General features: G+C 41.0%; 1 protein-coding gene across 1 annotated transcript in view; it reads left to right on the forward strand.

Moving 5' to 3' along the window:
- The first annotated feature begins 4,468 nt into the window (after positions 1-4,468).
- The window catches only part of LOC147225066 (spondin-1-like), a 105,565-nt gene continuing 95,675 nt past the window's right edge, over positions 4,469-14,358 (forward strand). Inside the window, exons 1-2 of the mRNA XM_086163880.1 lie at positions 4,469-4,811; positions 6,222-6,328. Coding sequence (XP_086020006.1) covers positions 4,595-4,811; positions 6,222-6,328 — 324 coding nt within the window. The 5' untranslated portion in view covers positions 4,469-4,594. The remainder of the gene's footprint in view (positions 4,812-6,221; positions 6,329-14,358) is intronic.

Consider the following 14,358-nt stretch of genomic DNA (forward strand, 5'->3'; position numbering starts at 1 on the left):
TGATGTTCTGAAAATACATCAAATTTCATCCAGGCAAGATGCCAAAATCCTCATACTCTTCTATTACAAAGTAAATGGTCTCATACTGGGAAAGTATAGCTCATTGATGCATTATTAGATGATAACTTTCCTAAATTACCTGAATCAATTGTATTTAACTGGTACAACCCAGCCTAATTTTCATCATCAGTTAATCTCTTGATTGTTTTCTAAATTAATTAAGCCTGTCAAAGCTAACAAATTAATCCAGATTATAGAATTTCTGCATGCACAGCCAACAATGACTCAAAATCCAAGAATCCTACTCACTAGCGCGTACTGCTGTTACATCGCTATCACCTCCATCAACACCTCGAAGCAACATATCGGGAAGTTTAAGTCCAAAAAAAACAAGATGGGCGAGCGACAGGAAGTAGTTGTCTCTGGTGGATGGAGCTTTCCTTTCACCAAAGCACTTCCTGTTTAAAATACCACATCGGTGGCCTCAGATAATATAAACAAGTCAGTCTGTCTCAGCAGCTGGCTGGCTATTTGTTTAATTAAAAAATGAGTGAAAAAGGGTAGAGGGTAAATATTGTGTGGGTGTTGTGTTTTTGATGACTAAAGAATTTGGACCTAGTTTTCCCCTGACCAGACGCAGGTCGCCGAGGCCCAACTGGAGCCACGTCCAGGGTTCAATGGTGAGCGCCTGGTGGCCGGGCCCTGCATCCATAGAGCTTGGTCCTGGTCCTTGAGGGGGCATGGTGCTCGATTGTGCCCCGTGGGCAATCCGGTGGGAAGTGCTCAGGGAATATGGGGTACCGAACCCCGTTAAACGAGCCGTTCGGTCCCTGTATGACCGGTGTTGGAGTTTGGTCCGCGTTGCCAGTCGCAAGTCTAACTCATTTCCGGGGACAGTTGGACTTCGCCAGGGCTGCCATTTGTCACCAATTCTGTTCATAACTTTTATGGACATAATTTCCAGGCACAGCCAGGGAGTTGAGGGGATCTGTAGCCACAGTCTCTGCTTTTTGCAGATGATGTGATTCTGTTGGCTTCATCTCACGTAAGTGGTTCACAGGTGAATGTGAAGCGGCTGGGATGAGGATCGGCACCTCCAAATCCGAGAGCGTGGTTCTCAACCGCAAACAGGTGGAGTACCGAAATGAGTTTTATAGATAGGGGGAGGAGTTTGGCCGTCCGGGAGGAGCTGCTCCTCTGCATAGAAGGGAGTCAGATGAGGTGCCTCGGACATCTGGTCAGGATGCCTCCCGGGGGAGGTATTCCGGGCATGTCCATCTGGGAGGAGGCCACGAAGAAGACCCGGGACACTTTGGAGAGACTATATCTCTAAGTTGGGCTTGGAACGCCTTGGGATCTCCCCAGAAGAGCTGGTCCATGTGGTTAGGGAAAGGGAAGTACGGGCCTCCCCGCTACCTCTGCTACCCAACTTTGGATAAGCAGCAGAAGATGGATGGATAGATTGGTGGTGTTATGTTTTATTCATTCATGTGATTTTCTTTCGCAATCTGGACACCATATCTGCTATTTTGTTCTAATAAAAACTTTTAAGTGTATAATTTTGCCCTCACAAAATGAATAATAATCAACATGTGTTGTATTCATCATGATTAATCTAAATGTGATTAATCAGATTCATTTGAAAGCCCTTGAAATTGTTTTATTTTTTAATGTAAGAAATTGGAGCAACATGATGATTACTCTCTCTGGATGCAGAAGATGATGTCTTAAAATGCACACAACCTGAATTCATCATGAGGAAGGTCAAGACACAAGACAATGTTTGAAATTTCATGAGCTGGGATTTGATCAGGTCAAGTTTGTTCCTTTAAAACTTGACTCAACTAGATAAATCAATTATCACTGGATAGATTATCAGATTCTTCTTCTTCTTCTCCTTTCGGCTTTGCCCTTCAGGGGTCGCGACAGCGAATCAACCTTCTCCATCTAACCCTATTCTGCATAGATTATTACATTAACTGTTACAAATGAAAGAAAGTAATAGCTGACGACTTATTGATCAGTAGTTTCAGCCATGTTATAATATTCTTCAAGAATGACTTGGCTCCACACTTTTTCTGATTTGTTCTAAATTGGCATGAAAACTATTTGTGAGCTATATCTTAAAGATTTCCAGCATTTGTCAGCAGTTGAATAACATTAACATGTAGATATACAAAATTACCTGCCGCAATCTGAGAGATCATACATGTATGAGACCATGTATCGACCAGATTATTGCAGCGCTTTGCTATTGGCTGTAACCTTCTCTGGACCTGGGGTGCGGTGGGGCTAGAAATGAAACTAAAAAGGTGGTAGCATGTTTTCTTCACTAAAACACATCGCATTCATCATTTGTAGAAATAGAATCCAAAACGGGGAAACGTTGATTCAACAATGACTAGTGCAATACATTTCACTCCATCTTCTTAACATTACAGCAAAGCTCTGAACGATGGGAAATCCTTCTATTATTGGGATTAAAACAAAAAAAAAAGATGAGAAATTCTATCGTACACTTGAGAACTGTACATAGGATTTTTTTTTCCCAGCCCCATTAAAGGAAATTACTTCCATACACTTCCAGTAGTGTAATATTCATATCAAGTACACCCTTTTGCCTCATTTTTTTGAGCATAGACCCATATTACCTTCTATGAAGATGTTATTTCGGATGTCAGATTGACTCAAGACACACTCCTTTTATTAAAGAAGCTGCATGCATTTGGAAAAGCAGAAAGTTCTATCCTTTCAGGTGTACGAGTGCCAAACCCCCTATTCAATTTGGTAACCAGGGATTTCTATCTAAAAATTGTGTCCAAGGACTGATCAAAAGCAACATGTCCGAGTAGAATATGAAAAAAATAAAATAAAAAATCTGGATGTTCAAGACGAGAATGCTGCCAGCTGGTGTGAAGATGTTTTGATTCAAAGGTCACCGGGTTGTTTTGACTTCACATCTCAGTTTAGGGTTCGCTCCAGACTTCAGCCATCCATCAGAGAGTTTATAGTGCAGAGTCATTCCAGATGCGATCCATCACACAGAGACACGCAGGTTGATGCCGTTCACTTCAACCATTTCCAGCGTGAGCACTGTTTCCAATTAGAAGGACTGCTCAGGTTTAGACACACACTCGTTCCACATGATGGAGCAAAGTCATGAATACGAGAGTGAATCCGTTTGGTTAAAAGTTTTTAATTCAACCCGTCCCCTGAGAAAAAAAAAAAAAAAAAAAAAACCCACACATATACACACATGAAAAGAAGAAGCCATTAATCCCAATTGTAGTTTTTTGAATTCACATGGAAAGTTAATCTAAGTTGTCTGTACTTTCTAGTGACGCAGCTCTCCATTAAAAAAAATGGATTGCAAAATAGGTTCGGGGAATGGATCAAAATATTATCCATCTTTATTGCTTCAGCCTGCTTCGGATGACACATGAAATATGAGACCTTGAGCTCGGCATCTCCACAATCCTTCATGCTCCTCTTTACACCTTAATAAAAACTTGAGGAGACAAGGGAGAATGACGCATTTTACAAAGGAGCTCCGGAGAAGCAAGGAGGAGCAGAGATACTCTTGTGACACCTGCTGGTCGGAACACAATGGCGTGTGTCAGAGCGAATATACAACCTCTGCAAGTAATCAAGGTGAGTCACATTTTGGAGGAAAAGTAAGGGGTTGTCGTAAGTAAGGTGAATGTTGACGCGTAAAATAAATAACATTTATATAATCGCGAATGTGCAAACACCACAATGATGGGAAACGGTGTTCATCGTGAAAGATCATTTACGTCGGGGATTTAAAAAAATGCATAAATATACGCAGGGTCATCTAATAAACAAATAAATATTCCGGATGAACACACGTTGCTCTGCGCATGCTCGGATGCCCCCAGCCGCATCTGGCGCAAAATACATGTGGTCGATGTGAAGTAGTTTTGGTATAAATAAAAAAAAATAAAATAAACTGAGAATCCTCATGGATCATACCAAATTCGAGTTAAGTTGAAACTTTTTTTTTTCACTTAAATGCGCTTTTAAAAGATTTCTCCAGAAGTGTTTTCACTCATCCCCCGCGCCAGAGAAAGAGAGAGAGACACAGGGAGAGAGAGAGAGAGAGAGAGAGAGAGAGAGAGTGCGCGTCTGGAAACATTGGTAGGAGGATCTTATTTAAGTGCGGAGCTTCAGTTCGGACCTTCCTTCGCCACTAAGTCAAGGACACGGTCGTGTTCATACCCCTACACCCACCCCAACCCCCATACTCGGGTATCTGGCGGGTCTCACCCACCCACTCAGCTGTTTCCTGCCCGGGTCTGCGTGGACAGCCGCTGCGCCTCTCCTCCCTCCCCGTTCCGCCGTGGCGCGCCTCGGACGCGCTCCCAACCACGGGATGGACTCGTCTGCGCGCCCGGCTCTCCGGCTCTAACCCCACCGGCGTTACTTTGCTGGAAGTTGTCGTGGGGGGAGGAGGAGGAGGAGGAGGAGAAAAGGATCCGGGACTTTTTTTTTTTTTTTTTTGCTTTCCCCGTCCGCCGTTTGCGCCATTCACCGCCACTCCAGTGTCACCAGTAGGCTGCTGCGCGGCCGCGGAATGGGGCTGTTTTTGCGCCTGCTGCTTTTGCAGTATTATGTCGTTTCGAGTTTTGTGTGCAATGCCGTCGCCTTCGCGGAGGAGTCCAGGTCGGACGGGTACTGTGGCCGGATCCTGAGGGCGCAGACCCAGGGGACGCGGAGGGATGGGCACCACGAGTTCCGGCTCAGAGTGGAGGGAGACCCGGAAGCCTACCAGCCGGGCAGCACCTACAGAGGTAAGCGTTGGGATTCTGTCTCCCATCTGCGCACAATTTGTGCATAATTTTAGAAAAGTAAGAGCGGGTTGTTCAATATAGAGGTTTGTTTATTTTCTTATCACTCAGTATTCCAATGCACAATCTCAGAATTAAATACAGGGACATCTGTGTGGCCCCTGACAGGGAAATTAGTTTCACAAGGATACTTCGATAGAGCGGTATAATGTTTGACCTATATTCACTTCCTGTCACACGCACGACTTCCGAAGTGACCCCAGCTGATCAAATAAAAATAAAAATAAAATAAAATAAGCATTGCAATTTCCAACTACACAAAAGCACTTTGCTTTTCATGTCTTGGAATATTTCTAAATCAATATGATTAGTGATTGTGGAAAACACTAAGGAGCCCAGTGACTTACACGATCTGATAGGTGCATAACATGACGAAGAAAATGAGTCTTTTTCCAAGACAGTGATATTTTTGACAAACTGAAAGTGATTCCTTTATTTACTTATTCTGTGTTCGTGGGGAAAAAGTAGGATTCAGCGCGGCACATACATTCATACATACAGACATACAGACATACAGACATACAGACGTACAGACGTACATACATACATGCATACATACATGCATACATACATGCATACATACATTTGTTTTTTTATTGTAAATCAATTAAAGGTGTCAAAATTGGGACACATTGATATATTGTCTATGTCTAGACTCTCACCATCATTAAGATTCCTTTTTCTCTGTTCCTATTTATTTTTTACTACTTTGCTCATTGTGATTTTCTTCCGTACAATGCGCGGAAGAAAATTTATCAGACAATACAAGAATCCGGTTAAAATCACATTTTTAGGGAGATGCTTTTTTTTTTAACAAGAGACTATGTCGAATAATTGAATCCCTCATGATAAAAGCCTTGAATTTTTTTTTTTTACTTTAGGAACTCCACAGAAGTTAAAGTGTAAGATGCTGGATTTATATGTGATGTACATTTGGCACTTGACACTCCATCCAGGAAGCACATATTACTGTTTTAACTGAGTTAAAAACACATTTTTGAACAAAGAGATTCTTTTGATATCACCCAGCCCTTGGTGGCGGCAGATTTCGAGATAAATGCCAGATTGGGGCATCGACAGAGAGTTGAAGACGATTCCACCCACTCCTTGTTATAAACTGTAGCTCAGGTTTTTTCAACTAGACTCCCAGCATGAGCCTTATGGGTTCAATTTTATTTTAAAGTGAGATGCTAAGCCCCTATTTACAGCCAGGAAAGCAGCCTTCCTGGAGGCTGCTCTCCTGTCTGCATCATCGAGGGTGACCCCGTGTCATGGATTGTCTGGTAAAGCTTCTTTTACCGTTCACTGTCTCTGGAGTGAATGCACACTTTTTTTTTTCCCTCTGATTTTCAGTGGTTCTTCTGGCAACCAGTCCAGCTTATTTTAGAGGTTTCACCCTCATCGCGCTGAAGGAGGGCAGAGAGGGCACCACTGATGATGACTATACTGGACAGTTCCAGGTAAGGATTATGCAGGTGTTGGGGAAAATAAAAATATGTGCACCACAGCACTCTCAGCTTTCGGGAAATGTTCTCGACGACAAACTTTTTTTTTTTTTTGCATGCTTTAACACACGAGGGAGTTTACTCTGCTGATCTCTGCACCCTTCAGATACTGAGGTTAATAGGAGGTGCCGAGGAAAGACAACACAGTTGAAATGATAAAGACAAGCCCCGCTGTTGCAGACGAGGTCGAAGGGAGAAAAAAAAAGAGAAAACAATTCAGTCGCCCACTTTGGTGCAGCTCTGAAGAAGACATGGCATTCTTCCCACTAAGTAGCAGATATTTCCTCTAGCGGCAAGCACAAAGGGAGGAGTTGAGGAGGAGGAGGGTAGAGAATTAGATACAAGCATGTAAGGACAGTAAAGAAGGTACAAACAGAGGGAGTAAGGAGAGAAGGCAAGGGGGAGATGTGAGATGTTTCGCTCGGTAGTAACACGGCTCCTGCTGAGCACCAAAGAGCTCCTGAGGAGAGAGCCAGACTTCCTCAATTACCTCCCGCTCAGAATAAACAGGAACACACATCTGTGGCCGTGTCTCCACACACTGATCGTAACCAGATTCCTACCAAACAGGGCAGAGGGCTGCTTTCAAGTTGCGGAGAAAGAGAGAATATTTTGCTTCCTGTTCCAACACTAGCCTTTTGACTCCGGTCCGTGACCCAACCATTTTTACCTTGTTAAGTTAAACAACGTGGGTCACGTGTATCCAACTGGCTTGGTTTTTACATTATCGGAACCACAAAAAACAGTGTGTGTCCCACAGAGGAGATGATTTATAGTTTTGTGTTAAATTTACACATTTGAGGTCATAGTATTTGTAAATTTGACCAAAAAACAGATGCCAGACCTTACTGCTATACGAATACAACATGCTAGGATAGTCCAATGTATCAATACTTTCATCCAGCACTTAATCATAAAAAGAAAAAAAAACAACACGTGTGTGTATATCTATTTATCAGAATCAGGATCCTTTATTTAGGCCACGCAACAGTGTTGGTGGAATTTGTTTCCGGTACAGCACATAATGCTCACATCTCTCCTGTGTCAGTTCCATCGTCAACAATACACTACAGACAGAAAATCAAGCCAAGCAGACGGGACACATCACACATCAAGACAGTGATTTGTTCAAAGTCTGTATAGCTGTTGGAAAAAGCTGTTTTTAAATCTGATATCTATATCTATATATATATAGATATAGATATATATAAAACAGATCCACTCTCAGATCTTCAAGGTAAGGAGTGACTCATGGCTCTGTGAAGGGCAAGCAACAGATCTTGCACTTTATGGCTGTTAAGACATGTGACACACCTATGTGAGGCTACAAATGGACCGACCAAATTGCGTTGAGGTGAAGTCAAAATGGATTCTCCCGCTGCATGGCAAATGGAACTCAGCGTAATTGGTACACACTCAAGAAAATTCACGTATGGCCAGAGGCAAGTCACCGGCACCCTTGTTTACATTTTCTTCTATGGTTTTATTGTGTTCATTAATGGGATTGACATTTCTAAAATTTATATTAACAGGTATTTGGTCTTTTCCACAGTATATGGGGAAAAGAGTTATTGTTTTTCCATTCTGGTATTGTAGCCCGTATCAAAATTATGGTGTTGGAACAAGTACTCGATTTATAACCTTTGATGACCCCAAACGGAGTCAGTTCTTTCCCGGAGTATCACATTTTCTCTCAATGTACTTCTACAGTTTGGTATTAACTGTTGTTTGGAGTTTTATTGATTTGAGTAACTCTTGTGTGATATATATATATTTTTCTGCTTCAACATGCAAACAGCACTCTCCATTTCAGCTGCTGTTGTCGGATGCAGATGAAGAAGCATACCACGCTGGCATTTAATCATACTGCCAACTAATGTTTCTTCCAGGCTATTTCTGCTTGTCACAGACACAGCACAGCAGGAATATGAATGCTCTCCCTTCTTCTATGGCGGAGAATCCTCTTTGGGTCGATGCAGCAGTGCACAGATTTATACTTAATGTAAAAACAAACCAACTAAATTGGTCGTCTCGGTGGTTCAACCCAGAGGGTCTGCTCGTCCCTGGAGCAGCAGCCTGGTTCTTCACATTAGATGCACATTCATGTTCATTTGTCTCTTCTCACTCGGGGCTGTTAAACCGCTCCCTGGTGCTGTGACCTCTTTCAGAACCCCCTAAGTGACTTGTTCACTTAGATGTGGTGTTCATGTATAAAATCCTTAAAATGTGCGCCGTATCTGGTCTGCACAGTCAGATATATTCATACATGCTGAAAACACTTTGATTGGGTTGAATATTTTGTCAGACTAGATATTTTTATGTATGTGTTGGCAATTACGTGACATCTCCCGATTAACGACTTTATCAGTGCGACCGTGCAAATATGAAGCCTTATTAAGCGTTCTCTGGTAAATCGGTCGGAAGGAAGCGACGCGGTTTCACACACATGAATGTTACATAGGATTTGCAGTATGGAAACTTGATTGCTCTCAGACCATTTACTGTCTGACCTGACAGGTTTGGATATTTTTCCTTACCCATCCAACCCATCAAGATGAAGCGTGGATAATTTCAGGTTTGCAGTGGGTGTGTGAAAGGGGAAACTGCTCAGGAGGATGTCCATATTTAACACCTTTTAAACCATCCACAAGTGATATAACTACAGATTAACCTCTCAACCATTCAGACTTTAAGTACCACTTATGCTGTGTTCACAACTCTTACGTTTAAATGGGCACGATTGTTTCTGTGAAGTTGAAATGATTGCGATTTTTTTTTTTTTCTCCGAGCAATCCATTTCCAGATACAACCGCCGAAACACTGGCGGAATTAAAACTTCTTTCGCAAAGCCAACTGACAAACTAACAAACAGAAGATTGAGGCAGCTCTGCATGACACCTCCTCATAATTCGCCCGCGCTCATTTTAGCATTTCTTAAGAAAAAAAAAAGCACAGGTTTTGGGTGTTTTTGGTGCTCAACACTGGAGAAACCATCCCTTTCTAAACCAGCGGGGGTTGCAGGTCATCGCTGAAAAACAGAGAGGGCTTTGCAGTGGCTGTTTGGAGTCAGAAAAGTGGGAATATTTAATCATTGCTCTTAATGCTACCTCGTTAACATTGTTTTCATGGCTGAACTTGAATGCAAATGACAGCTTGTTGAGACTGGAGGAGATTAGTTTGTTGCCTGCCAACGGTTGCTGCATTTTTAATGGCAGTTTCAATACTAAGATACTTAGGGGAGACATTTGGATTTATTAAGCAGCTGCTTACTCAGTAAATGTGACTGAGGTTTAAAGATCATTTGTGTGCTGGATGTTTTGGCTGATTTGTAATCTCAGAGTGGTTTCACACTACGGGGGGAGAGAGAGAGAGAAATGGAAAAGGTGGCAGGTTCACTGTCCCAGAGCAGGTGGAAATGATGTTAATCAGATACAAAGAAAGACACATCAAACTGAATTAAAACATGGTTTGAGGCTCTGATTGGGTAATAGCTGGCCTACATTATTATACATGCACTGTGCTGTCTAAATGTGCATATTGGTCATCAGCAGTTAATATGTTTACCCAGAAAAAAAAAGAAAAAAAAAAGAAAATAAAACCAACTGGATTTCATGATAGTGACTAATCATTTCATCAGAGCGTTCAACTTTTCCCTAAAGCAACAGATCACCCAAAAAAATGAAAGTGCTAGTGTTATCTAATGTAATCACCCCCATGCTGAGAGATGGTCGGGTGAAGTTTATTAGTCCACAAACCACTGGTGGAATCATCGGGGAAAACAGCGTTCCCTATCTCCATGGAGGTGAAGTATGAAATGACATTCCAAATGAAATAGAAATATAATAATACGAAAAGAAATTATATTACGCCACGTTTATGCCAGAGTTGACCACCGTAAGCCCAGCCAGCTTCTTGTATGGGAGATATCAGTTTTCATAAACAGAAGTGAGCTGGGTGTCCAGGGTCATACTTGCTACAACAATGTGTGGCATCCTTGAAAGTCTAACCTGTATTTTATTTTCTGTCTACAACTTTTTAAAATAATTTTGGACGTGAACTGCTTCTTTTCAGTCGCTCTGGATTATAAGGTTGGATACTCCATAACATTTCTTGTATGTTTTTTTTTTTTTTTTTTTTTTTTTTGCTTTTGCAAACCTCTTTTGTGGACTTAAACTTCAACCGTCTTTCTCTTGACATGAAGGTCAGTGGATAATAACTTGCTTTCTATTTCTTTTTCTTTTTTTTTTTATCCCTGATAAAGTATTCTTCAGCAGTTGATGTGATTTGTGTGCATGTTGCTCTATGCTGGAATCTGTTTGGCTTAAAAGCAAGCTATTACTATTGTTTGTTTCTGTGTATTATATATGTACATGTATGTATGTGTGCGTGTGTACGTGTGTGTGTATATATATATATATATATAAGTATATATGTGTACATATGTGTACGTGTGTATGTGTGTATATATACTGTATGTGTTTTGTTTGTGTGTGTGTGTGTGTATGTGTGTATGTATATATATATATATATATATGTGTGTGTGTGTGTGTGTGTATATATACATATATGTACGGTATACAGAATGACTGTGTGTGTATATATATATATGTGTGTGTGTGTATGTATATATTATATATGTATATGCGTGTGTATCTGTGTGTGTGTGTGCGCGTGTGTATACGTGGCATGATTGCAGTTGCTTGCGCTTATGACTCACAATGTCCCTTGTTCGATACTGATTGGGGGCTATATCTGTGTGGAGTTTGCATTTTCTCATGTCTGCGTGGGTTTCCTCAAGGTTCTCCAGTGTCTTCCCATAGTACAAAAACATGCAGTAGATTCATTGGACACCCTAAATTTGGCCAGACATGTGAATTGCTGTATGTCTCTATAAGACCTGTGAATGATACAGTATATGTGGCCCTGTGATCGACTGGCTACCGGTCCAGGGTAGATCCCTGCCTCTTGCCTAATGACAGCCGGGGAAGGCTCCAGGTCCAGAGGAATAGCTAATGGATGAATGAATGAATATATAGCACCTTAACTTTAAGGCCCCTGACATATTTGGGTACATTATGTAAAGTCTTATGGAAGCCATAACCAAGGGGATCTCAGTATTCATAGTTTATTGTGTGAAACAGTTCTGGTTTGAGCAAATGACTGCTCTATTTCACCTCTGCGTGCCGAACGTCCGACACGCTGCAGATTCCCGAGTAATCCTGAGACCAGGAGAAGGCTGTGTGCAGACTGTGGAAATGTGTGGGCTGAGCTTGAAAAAAATTAAAGTTGACAATCTGGCTCTCCAATCTGTTTAATACATATTGGCAAATCTATCAGCCACTTCTTGTTTTGTAATTGACATCTGTAATTCATACTTTTTAAAGTCTCTTGAGAGGAGCAGCTGCCGAAAATGTTGAGAATGTCACACATATTTGGCTCCGGAAAGTGTGCTTTTTTTTTTTTTTTTTTTTTTGGTGCAACGACATAAAAATTATAACTGGAGTCACACAGAAATGTGTTTTGAACTATCCAATTTATGGAATACACACTCGTTTATGGCTGTGTTATTGGTTGAATGTTACGAGCATGAGGGAATTCCATCTATCCAATTAAGCTCTTCTTCATCAGATAGCTTTTCATTGTAGGAGTTGTTTATTAAGCATTTAATGGGGACGAAAAAAAAAAAGCAACTTACCTGGCAGTTTATTTTATTGAAGCAAATCATACTTTGGCTGTGGCATTATTGCTATTGTGTTGTGAAAGAGGAGGCAGTTGTGGTTCCTTGCTCTCTCTGCTTCCTCCCTGGTACTTTGGTTGTTTCTGGCATCTGTCCTGGAATGTGCCTGCCTGCTGTTTCACTAACACACACCACAACCCAGAGCCACTACTCAATGTTTTTCCCTTAATCAATAATCTGCTTTGTCCCCATAACTACCAAGGCATTTTTAAATGAGAGGAGTTGGGAATATGTCTAATCCTATATATCTATATATGTATAATATAATGTAAAGTCTGCCTGTCTGCCTGTCTGCCTGTCTGCCTGTCTGCCTGTCTGTCTGTCTGTCTGTCTGTCTGTCTGTCTGTCTGTCTGTCTATCTATCTATCTATCTATCTATCTATCTATCTATCTATCTATCTATCTATCTATCTATCTATCTATCTATCTATCTATCTATCTATCTATCTATCTATCTATCTATCTATCTATCTTAAAAATACACTAACACAATGAATTGGAATCTGTGTGTGTGTGTGTGTGTGTGTTTGGTGCGTGCGTGCGTGCGTGTGTGTGTGTGTAGTTTTCCCAGCACTTCTTGCAGTTGTGTGGGACACGGGTCATATTTATCTAGGGCAGCAATGTGTTATAGCTCAGGGAGACAAACAGAGCTTGTTTGGATAAGGATGGAGATGAGCATGCGATATTATCATCTTTTTTTTTTTTTTTTTTTTTTACACACACAGATTATCCAGGGTTTTGAATTTAGCGGGGGATAAACAAACCCAGCCTGTTTTAAAAGTGCCACAAACAAGTCAGAGGTTTCAGTTAAAAGATGATTACATAAGCAAATCGGAACTTAAAAGACTTTATTTTTCAAAAGAGGCTGGAAAAGATGCATTAGTGAATACATAGATAGTGACCTGATACTGTTTCTGAATAGAATTATTTTTCTTACAGCTGCTTAAGCCCAGATTTGACAGCCCCTCTTCTATTTTGACCCTCAGAAATTGTAAATTGTGTCTAATTGCTTGTCTGTTTTACATTGTAGGGAAGTCTAGCAGATGTTTTACAGTTTTAACTTGGTATAGATAATGGTACATCAGAAATATCATGCTCCGTGCTTTAAATCGATTTTTAAACATGATCCATCAGGGTGTATGATTGTGAGTCTGGCATATTCTTCCAACACATTTAATTTGCCAGCCTTGTCTCAAAAGTAAAATCACAAAAAAAAAAAAAAAAAAAAAAAAAGAAATATGTGATTCTGGTCTCCTCATTATTGCCGCCCACTTTCTGGCACAGTGACAATGACCCTTGTAGTTTTGCCGCATCCCATCATAGAGCAGGCATCGTGCACTGTAGTTTCATTTTTTCTTTTTGAAATTACAGTTGCTCGACCATTACCTCAGCAGCGAACACTAGTATTCCTAGTTTTCTAACCCCCCCCCGTTCTGTGAGGTCAAACTAAACTTTATCCTAACCGAACCCAAATGAACGAATAAAATGTGAATTTGAAGACACAGGTCCAGTTGCAAATGTTGAACTGGTGGATCTGGGTAGAACCTTGGAGATATTCAGTGAAAATCTACATTGAAACTGAAAAGAGAACAAATATTCCATCAAGTCTTTCCCTTGCATGTTACTGTTCTAAAACAATCACACGGAATTGTATTTCTTACCACAGAGTTTCTTCGGAAATGATATTCCACTGCAAATTAAAAATTTGATTTCCTCTTTAATGTAGTCCAGTGAACCTGACAAACAGCTCACAACACAGACGTTATTAGATTTTGGTTCATTTCCATTTCTACGCTGCAAACCACCTCTCAGATACCCAGGCTACTTCTGATATTTCTCGTATGTAACTTATTCATTTATTACTTTCAAGTCTGTTTCTCAGTCCTTAAGCTCGCGTGCAAAGCAGACCACAAGGGTGACTTTCGTCCCAGTCGGACCCGCCAACGATTGCTTTGGTTCCTCTGGTCATCTGCAATTTAAATTATGCCGAGCAGCAAATTATCACGTTGATTGCTGATATCCGAGGTGTCTGAAGCCATTCATTAATAGATTTTGTTGAAAGTCGACGATTCTTTTTGTTGCCTATTGATAATTTACCGTAAATGATAGGGTCATCCGTGGGCAAGCCAAGCTGAGAAACCCACAGCAACCTCCCAGATGTCTGTGGGTCATAATTTAATTGGCTTGATGTTGCAGTCCATTTTCCAACCGCGTAGCCATTACATAAAAAGCGATAGTGCCATGATTG

Source organism: Fistularia commersonii, chromosome 17, assembly GCF_037954325.1.
Source record: "Fistularia commersonii isolate RoL2024-O1a breed Wild chromosome 17, RoL_Fcom_v1.0, whole genome shotgun sequence".
Taxonomy (NCBI): Eukaryota; Metazoa; Chordata; class Actinopteri; order Syngnathiformes; family Fistulariidae; genus Fistularia; species Fistularia commersonii.